Here is a 10,019-nt window from a genome sequence, read left to right as displayed (position 1 = left end):
ACTCATCCACGTCTTTGGAGAAGGCTTGTCCAACAGTTTCTACCCGGTGCCACAACCAGCCATGGGAGTGGGCAGCGCCTTTGAAGGCTGCAGTCCCCATGCACAAGATGTTGTGTACCGTTTGCTTGTTCCCCTGAGTCCCCCTCCAGGACATGCCTTCCACCTGGAGCTGGACACTGCAGGAGTGGTCCAGAGGAACTTCTGTGTCCGTGTGGAGCGGGTGTGCACCTGCAGGAGGGAGAGGCTGGAGGAGGACATGCTGTGTTTCCTCCACCACCCCGAGGAGGAGCTGAGAAGGAAACAGGACCCCAGCCTCCTGCACACCCTGTGCACCGGCTGCTATCTAGATGTGGAGAAAACTGTCCACTGGTTCTATGGGTTTGTGAGAGTCGCCTGGCTGCTGTTGCCTGAATCGTGCCACTGGCGTTTAAGGTTGCAGCCCTCCAGCCGCTCCTGCAAATTTCAGCTGAGCAAAGACAAGGAAAGCTTCACGGTTGAGATGTTCTTTGCCGTGCGGCAAGGAGACTCAGATGTCTTTGTGAGCAGCCAGCCTACAGAAGTAGGCATCCCAAGCACAATGTGGCTGGAGACTTACGCCGTGGCAGAGGCAAAATTCTTCAGGCACATTTCCAGACAGGTCTCCCAGCCTGCAGCTCCTCACGGGCTTCCTGATGGGTGTAGGTTTCTCCAGCTGTGTCCTGAAGACAGTGGTGATCCACCTCCTGAGCACTGTACCCCTGACAGGGTGGGGCAGGAGTGATTTTGGGCAGCGTGTGATGGCTATCCTGAAGTCCCTCCGCTGCTCACTGGAGATAAAACAGCTTCACCACTTTGTCATCGACAGTGAGAGCTTTCCTATGGAGATCAGCTTGCCCTCTGGCTTCCAGGTGGCTGTAGCACCCAGTCTCCTAGAGCACCTGGCCAGAAGTCCAGATACCCAAAGGAAGGCCGTGCAGGACTACAATTGCCTGCAGCACCGGTTTGAACAACTGCTGATCCACAGCCATTGAAAGAGATCGTGGTGCACAGAGCTGTGCCTGTGGGGCCTCTTGACAGACCCTGTATATATTAACCTCCCGTAGTTAGTGCATTTACTTTGTGCTGTATATATTAGAACTCTGTAATTAATGCTCTTACTATATGCATTAATCTCCCATAATTAGTGCATTGATTATATATATATATGAGGACCCAGTAGTTAGTGAATGTACCATAGGTATTCGGACACTCTAGTTACTGCTTTTTCTGTAGATATATGTTAATAGCCTGTAGTTAGTGCCTTCAGGAATCCCCATCCTTCTTTGAATTTGTTTCAATAAATTGGGCTATTCCAGAATCTGGATTGTGCAAGCTGTTCTTGAACTTGAGCAGAAGTAGTGCATTTGTATATTCTACTAGTTGTGAATTTGTGATTGGGTGGGAGTAGGCACTGTTATTAACGAGACTTTTTTAATAAACACACAAAATAATCCCTTCGTGTTGCTCCTCTCAGTTGTCTTCCTGGTGCAGCAGCCACTGATGACCACGGTGGCTTCAAAGATGATTTTGCCCTGTGTTGTCCTTGCCTTCTGATGCCATGCTGGCCATCCCACCTGGGCTCCAAAACTCCCTGGCAGCTGTGGCTGGGCAGGCACCAGACATGAGCCACCGCTGCTGTGACTCCTTGTGTTCACTGGGGTGACAATGAAGGTTGGGCCCATCCCAGATGCTCTGCTGGGCTTTGGCACTGCAGAAATGCACTTGTTGGACATGCAGAACGCTGTGCTATTGTGCTGTGTCGGCAGTGAGAATTGCCTGCTGGAAATCTCCTCCCCAACAGCTGCTCATCATCCTTACGAAGCTTCTCCAGGGAATCAAGGTCCTCTGGCCGTGGCACAGCCGGAAGAGAGATCCTGCTATGGAGAAGCCCCATGTCACTTCCAGGCCATTCATTACTACACACCCAGGGGTGTCACACAGGTTCCAAGAGTGATCCCAAAAGCACACATGTCAGCAGCAAGGCAAGCAGTTCTATCTCTGAGCAGAAGACTTCCAGGAACAAAGCATTCATGGGTCACGTCACCCATTTTGCGATTAGGAAGGCTTTGAGGCCTCCTACATGTTTTGTGAAGGGAAGAGCCTGGGTGTCCATGCGACCCATGGGTCTGCTGTATTTGCATGTCAGGTCTTTGCTTGCCAGGGGCCATTAGGATTCCCAGAGGTGCGGTAGAGATGGAGGGTGGGGCAGGCCTGGCCTGGATGCACACTGGCATGTGTGACATCACAGCCGCAGTGTGACAATGGGGGCAGCTGCCAGGAGGAGCAGCAGGTAACGCTGCCCCAGTGCAGCCTCGGCGAGCGGCGAGCGTGCACGCAGACAGGAGGCTGTGCTGAACGCGGAGAGAGGCCCACGGCAGAAACGCGAGTATTCGGGGAGCGGCTTCTCAGCGGGCATCCAGAGGCCAGTCCCTGGTGGCAGGGCCTTTGTCCAGGCCCTTTGTGCCGGTGCTGGGGCAGCGGCACAGGCCTGGCAGGCTGCCAGCCCCTGGGCCCCCGCTCTCCTGCCCTGAGATCCCTGGGGCTCCTCTCCCCACTTGCCCTATCAGTAGCTCCCTCCCATCCCCACTGAAGCCCTGCTCAGTGTCCCAGGCCATGTTTGCCATTACATTCCTTCTCTTGCTTGTGCAAGGCCTCACCCAGTACCCGCAGCAGGCCGGGGATGGGCTGGATGAGGCCACCCTGGAGCGCATGCAGCAGCGTGCTGAGTATCTGGAGCAGCAGATGACTCAGCTGATTCAGGAGCTGGAGCAGATGAAGCCGGAGCAGAGTGGTGGGGCCTGGGGAGCCCTGCCTGGGTGGCACTTCTGGGCTCTGAGCGGAATCCTCGTGCTTCTCTTGGTGCTGTGGTTTGGACATGGGAAAAGTCGATGTGATCCAGACAACCGTGGCCACAAGGAGAGGTCCCGCAGCAACTTGGTGGAGGAGGAAGAAAGACGGAACGTTGTTGGAAATGTGGAAGAGGGCAATGTCGATGACAAGCAGGAGATGGCTAACGGAGAAGAAGACGATGGTATCAATGTGCAAAGGAAGCTTGGAAGCCTTTTAGAGGAGGGCATACAGGAGTTGCCTGTTCTGGATCTGGACAAAGGATTCTCCATGATCGTGGACCTGGTGGACAAACTCATCCACGTCTTTGGAGAAGGCTTGTCCAACAGTTTCTACCCGGTGCCACAACCAGCCATGGGAGTGGGCAGCGCCTTTGAAGGCTGCAGTCCCCATGCACAAGATGTTGTGTACCGTTTGCTTGTTCCCCTGAGTCCCCCTCCAGGACATGCCTTCCACCTGGAGCTGGACACTGCAGGAGTGGTCCAGAGGAACTTCTGTGTCCGTGTGGAGCGGGTGTGCACCTGCAGGAGGGAGAGGCTGGAGGAGGACATGCTGTGTTTCCTCCACCACCCCGAGGAGGAGCTGAGAAGGAAACAGGACCCCAGCCTCCTGCACACCCTGTGCACCGGCTGCTATCTAGATGTGGAGAAAACTGTCCACTGGTTCTATGGGTTTGTGAGAGTCGCCTGGCTGCTGTTGCCTGAATCGTGCCACTGGCGTTTAAGGTTGCAGCCCTCCAGCCGCTCCTGCAAATTTCAGCTGAGCAAAGACAAGGAAAGCTTCACGGTTGAGATGTTCTTTGCCGTGCGGCAAGGAGACTCAGATGTCTTTGTGAGCAGCCAGCCTACAGAAGTAGGCATCCCAAGCACAATGTGGCTGGAGACTTACGCCGTGGCAGAGGCAAAATTCTTCAGGCACATTTCCAGACAGGTCTCCCAGCCTGCAGCTCCTCACGGGCTTCCTGATGGGTGTAGGTTTCTCCAGCTGTGTCCTGAAGACAGTGGTGATCCACCTCCTGAGCACTGTACCCCTGACAGGGTGGGGCAGGAGTGATTTTGGGCAGCGTGTGATGGCTATCCTGAAGTCCCTCCGCTGCTCACTGGAGATAAAACAGCTTCACCACTTTGTCATCGACAGTGAGAGCTTTCCTATGGAGATCAGCTTGCCCTCTGGCTTCCAGGTGTCTGTAGCACCCAGTCTCCTAGAGCACCTGGCCAGAAGTCCAGATACCCAAAGGAAGGCCGTGCAGGACTACAATTGCCTGCAGCACCGGTTTGAACAACTGCTCATCCACAGCCATTGGAAGAGATCGTGGTGCACAGAGCTGTGCCTGTGGGGCCTCTTGACAGACCCTGTATATATTAACCTCCCGTAGTTAGTGCATTTACTTTGTGCTGTATATATTAGAACTCTGTAATTAATGCTCTTACTATATGCATTAATCTCCCATAATTAGTGCATTGATTATATATATATATGAGGACCCAGTAGTTAGTGAATGTACCATAGGTATTCGGACACTCTAGTTACTGCTTTTTCTGTAGATATATGTTAATAGCCTGTAGTTAGTGCCTTCAGGAATCCCCATCCTTCTTTGAATTTGTTTCAATAAATTGGGCTATTCCAGAATCTGGATTGTGCAAGCTGTTCTTGAACTTGAGCAGAAGTAGTGCATTTGTATATTCTACTAGTTGTGAATTTGTGATTGGGTGGGAGTAGGCACTGTTATTAACGAGACTTTTTTAATAAACACACAAAATAATCCCTTCGTGTTGCTCCTCTCAGTTGTCTTCCTGGTGCAGCAGCCACTGATGACCACGGTGGCTTCAAAGATGATTTTGCCCTGTGTTGTCCTTGCCTTCTGATGCCATGCTGGCCATCCCACCTGGGCTCCAAAACTCCCTGGCAGCTGTGGCTGGGCAGGCACCAGACATGAGCCACCGCTGCTGTGACTCCTTGTGTTCACTGGGGTGACAATGAAGGTTGGGCCCATCCCAGATGCTCTGCTGGGCTTTGGCACTGCAGAAATGCACTTGTTGGACATGCAGAACGCTGTGCTATTGTGCTGTGTCGGCAGTGAGAATTGCCTGCTGGAAATCTCCTCCCCAACAGCTGCTCATCATCCTTACGAAGCTTCTCCAGGGAATCAAGGTCCTCTGGCCGTGGCACAGCCGGAAGAGAGATCCTGCTATGGAGAAGCCCCATGTCACTTCCAGGCCATTCATTACTACACACCCAGGGGTGTCACACAGGTTCCAAGAGTGATCCCAAAAGCACACATGTCAGCAGCAAGGCAAGCAGTTCTATCTCTGAGCAGAAGACTTCCAGGAACAAAGCATTCATGGGTCACGTCACCCATTTTGCGATTAGGAAGGCTTTGAGGCCTCCTACATGTTTTGTGAAGGGAAGAGCCCGGGTGTCCATTGCGACCCATGGTTCTGCTGTATTTGCATGTCAGGTCTTTGCTTGCCAGGGGCCATTAGGATTCCCAGAGGTGCGGTAGAGATGGACGGTGGGGCAGGCCTGGCCTGGATGCACACTGGCATGTGTGACATCACAGCCGCAGTGTGACAATGGGGGCAGCTGCCAGGAGGAGCAGCAGGTAACGCTGCCCCAGTGCAGCCTCGGCGAGCGGCGAGCGTGCACGCAGACAGGAGGCTGTGCTGAAGGCGGAGAGAGGCCCACGGCAGAAACGCGAGTATTCGGGGAGCGGCTTCTCAGCGGGCATCCAGAGGCCAGTCCCTGGTGGCAGGGCCTTTGTCCAGGCCCTTTGTGCCAGTGCTGGGGCAGCGGCACAGGCCTGGCAGGCTGCCAGCCCCTGGGCCCCCTCTGTCCTGCCCTGAGATCCCTGAGGCTCCTCTCCCCACTTGCCCTATCAGTAGCTCCCTCCCATCCCCACTGGACCCCTGCTCAGTGTCCCAGGCCATGTTTGCCATTACATTCCTTCTCTTGCTTGTGCAAGGCCTCACCCAGTACCCGCAGCAGGCCGGGGATGGGCTGGATGAGGCCACCCTGGAGCGCATGCAGCAGCGTGCTGAGTATCTGGAGCAGCAGATGACTCAGCTGATTCAGGAGCTGGAGCAGATGAAGCCGGAGCAGAGTGGTGGGGCCTGGGGAGCCCTGCCTGGGTGGCACTTCTGGGCTCTGAGCGGAATCCTCATGCTTCTCTTGGTGCTGTGGTTTGGACATGGGAAAAGTCAATGTGATCCAGACAACCGTGGCCACAAGGAGAGGTCCCGCAGCAACTTGGTGGAGGAGGAAGAAAGACGGAACGTTGTTGGAAATGTGGAAGAGGGCAATGTCGATGACAAGCAGGAGATGGCAAACGGAGAAGAAGACGATGGTATCAATGTGCAAAGGAAGCTTGGAAGCCTTTTAGAGGAGGGCATACAGGAGTTGCCTGTTCTGGATCTGGACAAAGGATTCTCCATGATCGTGGACCTGGTGGACAAACTCATCCACGTCTTTGGAGAAGGCTTGTCCAACAGTTTCTACCCGGTGCCACAACCAGCCATGGGAGTGGGCAGCGCCTTTGAAGGCTGCAGTCCCCATGCACAAGATGTTGTGTACCGTTTGCTTGTTCCCCTGAGTCCCCCTCCAGGACATGCCTTCCACCTGGAGCTGGACACTGCAGGAGTGGTCCAGAGGAACTTCTGTGTCCGTGTGGAGCAGGTGTGCACCTGCAGGAGGGAGAGGCTGGAGGAGGACATGCTGTGTTTCCTCCACCACCCCGAGGAGGAGCTGAGAAGGAAACAGGACCCCAGCCTCCTGCACACCCTGTGCACCGGCTGCTATCTGGATGTGGAGAAAACTGTCCACTGGTTCTATGGGTTTGTGAGAGTCGCCTGGCTGCTGTTGCCTGAATCGTGCCACTGGCGTTTAAGGTTGCAGCCCTCCAGCCGCTCCTGCAAATTTCAGCTGAGCAAAGACAAGGAAAGCTTCACGGTTGAGATGTTCTTTGCCGTGCGGCAAGGAGACTCAGATGTCTTTGTGAGCAGCCAGCCTACAGAAGTAGGCATCCCAAGCACAACGTGGCTGGAGACTTACGCCGTGGCAGAGGCAAAATTCTTCAGGCACATTTCCAGACAGGTCTCCCAGCCTGCAGCTCCTCACGGGCTTCCTGAAGGGTGTAGGTTTCTCCAGCTGTGTCCTGAAGACAGTGGTGATCCACCTCCTGAGCACTGTACCCCTGACAGGGTGGGGCAGGAGTGATTTTGGGCAGCGTGTGATGGCTATCCTGAAGTCCCTCCGCTGCTCACTGGAGATAAAACAGCTTCACCACTTTGTCATCGACAATGAGAGCTTTCCTATGGAGATCAGCTTGCCCTCTGGCTTCCAGGTGGCTGTAGCACCCAGTCTCCTTGAGCACCTGGCCAGAAGTCCAGATACCCAAAGGAAGGCCGTGCAGGACTACAATTGCCTGCAGCACCGGTTTGAACAACTGCTCATCCACAGCCATTGGAAGAGATCGTCATGCACAGAGCTGTGCCTGTGTCGCCTCTTGACAGACCCTGTATATATTAACCTCCCGTAGTTAGTGCATTTACTTTGTGCTGTATATATTAGAACTCTGTAATTAATGCTCTTACTATATGCATTAATCTCCCATAATTAGTGCATTTATTATATATATATATGAGGACCCAGTAGTTAGTGAATGTACCATAGGTATTCGGACACTCTAGTTACTGCTTTTTCTGTAGATATATGTTAATAGCCTGTAGTTAGTGCCTTCAGGAATCCCCATCCTTCTTTTAATTTGTTTCAATAAATTGGGCTATTTCAGAATCTGGATTGTGCAAGCTGTTCTTGAACTTGAGCAGAAGTAGTGCATTTGTATATTCTACTAGTTGTGAATTTGTGATTGGGTGGGAGTAGGCACTGTTATTAACGAGAGTTTTTTAATAAACACACAAAATAATCCCTTCGTGTTGCTCCTCTCAGTTGTCTTCCTGGTGCAGCAGCCACTGATGACCATGGTGGCTTCAAAGATGATTTTGCCCTGTGTTGTCCTTGCCTTCTGATGCCATGCTGGCCATCCCACCTGGGCTCCAAAACTCCCTGGCAGCTGTGGCTGGGCAGGCACCAGACATGAGCCACGGCTGCTGTGACTCCTTGTGTTCACTGGGGTGACAATGAAGGTTGGGCCCATCCCAGATGCTCTGCTGGGCTTTGGCACTGCAGAAATACACTTGTTGGACATGCAGAACGCTGTGCTATTGTGCTGTGTCGGCAGTGAGAATTGCCTGCTGGAAATCTCCTCCCCAACAGCTGCTCATCATCCTTACGAAGCTTCTCCAGGGAATCAAGGTCCTCTGGCCGTGGCACAGCCGGAAGAGAGATCCTGCTATGGAGAAGCCCCATGTCACTTCCAGGCCATTCATTACTACACACCCTGGGGTGTCACACAGGTTCCAAGAGTGACCCCAAAAGCGCACATGTCAGCAGCAAGGCAAGCAGTTCTATCTCTGAGCAGAAGACTTCCAGGAACAAAGCATTCATGGGTCACGTCACCCATTTTGTGATTAGGAGGGCTTTGAGGCCTCCTACATGTTTTGTGAAGGGAAGAGTCAGGGTGTCCATGCAACCCATGGGTCTGCTGTATTTGCATGTCAGGTCTTTGCTTGCCAGGGGCCATTAGGATTCCCAGAGGTGCGGTAGAGATGGATGGTGGGGCAGGCCTGGCCTGGATGCACACTGGCATGTGTGACATCACAGCCGCAGTGTGACAATGGGGGCAGCTGCCAGGAGGAGCAGCAGGTAACGCTGCCCCAGTGCAGCCTCGGTGAGCGGCGAGCGTGCACGCAGACAGGAGGCTGTGCTGAACGCGGAGAGAGGCCCACGGCAGAAACGCGAGTATTCGGGGAGCGGCTTCTCAGCGGGCATCCAGAGGCCAGTCCCTGGTGGCAGGGCCTTTGTCCAGGCCCTTTGTGCCGGTGCTGGGGCAGCGGCACAGGCCTGGCAGGCTGCCAGCCCCTGGGCCCCCTCTGTCCTGCCCTGAGATCCCTGAGGCTCCTCTCCCCACTTGCCCTATCAGTAGCTCCCTCCCATCCCCACTGGACCCCTGCTCAGTGTCCCAGGCCATGTTTGCCATTACATTCTTTCTCTTGCTTGTGCAAGGCCTCACCCAGTACCCGCAGCAGGCCGGGGATGGGCTGGATGAGGCCACCCTGGAGCGCATGCAGCAGCGTGCTGAGTATCTGGAGCAGCAGATGACTCAGCTGATTCAGGAGCTGGAGCAGATGAAGCCGGAGCAGAGTGGTGGGGCCTGGGGAGCCCTGCCTGGGTGGCAGTTCTGGGCTCTGAGCGGAATCCTCATGCTTCTCTTGGTGCTGTGGTTTGGACATGGGAAAAGTCAATGTGATCCAGACAACCGTGGCCACAAGGAGAGGTCCCGCAGCAACTTGGTGGAGGAGGAAGAAAGACGGAACGTTGTTGGAAATGTGGAAGAGGGCAGTGTCGATGACAAGCAGGAGATGGCAAATGGAGAAGAAGATGATGGTATCAATGTGCAAAGGAAGCTTGGAAGCCTTTTAGAGGAGGGCATACAGGAGTTGCCTGTTCTGGATCTGGACAAAGGATTCTCCATGATCGCGGACCTGGTGGACAAACTCATCCACGTCTTTGGAGAAGGCTTGTCCAACAGTTTCTACCCGGTGCCACAAGCAGCCATGGGAGTGGGCAGCGCCTTTGAAGGCTGCAGTCCCCATGCACAAGATGTTGTGTACCGTTTGCTTGTTCCCCTGAGTCCCCCTCCAGGACATGCCTTCCACCTGGAGCTGGACACTGCAGGAGTGGTCCAGAGGAACTTCTGTGTCCGTGTGGAGCAGGTGTGCACCTGCAGGAGGGAGAGGCTGGAGGAGGACATGCTGTTTTTCCTCCACCACTCCGAGGAGGAGCTGAGAAGGAAACAGGACCCCAGCCTCCTGCACACCCTGTGCACCGGCTGCTATCTGGATGTGGAGAAAACTGTCCACTGGTTCTATGGGTTTGTGAGAGTCGCCTGGCTGCTGTTGCCTGAATCGTGCCACTGGCGTTTAAGGTTGCAGCCCTCCAGCCGCTCCTGCAAATTTCAGCTGAGCAAAGACAAGGAAAGCTTCACGGTTGAGATGTTCTTTGCCGTGCGGCAAGGAGACTCAGATGTCTTTGTGAGC

General features: G+C 54.2%; 1 protein-coding gene across 1 annotated transcript; it reads left to right on the top strand.

Moving 5' to 3' along the window:
- The first annotated feature begins 6,024 nt into the window (after positions 1 to 6,024).
- On the top strand, positions 6,025 to 7,399 carry LOC131081098 (inositol 1,4,5-trisphosphate receptor-interacting protein-like 1). Its single transcript, XM_058019959.1, is given in 2 exon segments — positions 6,025 to 6,956; positions 6,958 to 7,399. Coding segments are annotated over 2 exon segments (1,374 nt in total).
- Positions 7,400 to 10,019: the final 2,620 nt, after the last annotated feature.

Source organism: Melospiza georgiana, chromosome 3 (assembly GCF_028018845.1).
Source record: "Melospiza georgiana isolate bMelGeo1 chromosome 3, bMelGeo1.pri, whole genome shotgun sequence".
Classification (NCBI taxonomy): Eukaryota; Metazoa; Chordata; class Aves; order Passeriformes; family Passerellidae; genus Melospiza; species Melospiza georgiana.
Note: the sequence above shows the minus strand (reverse complement) of the source record. Positions and strands in the feature narration are given on the sequence as shown.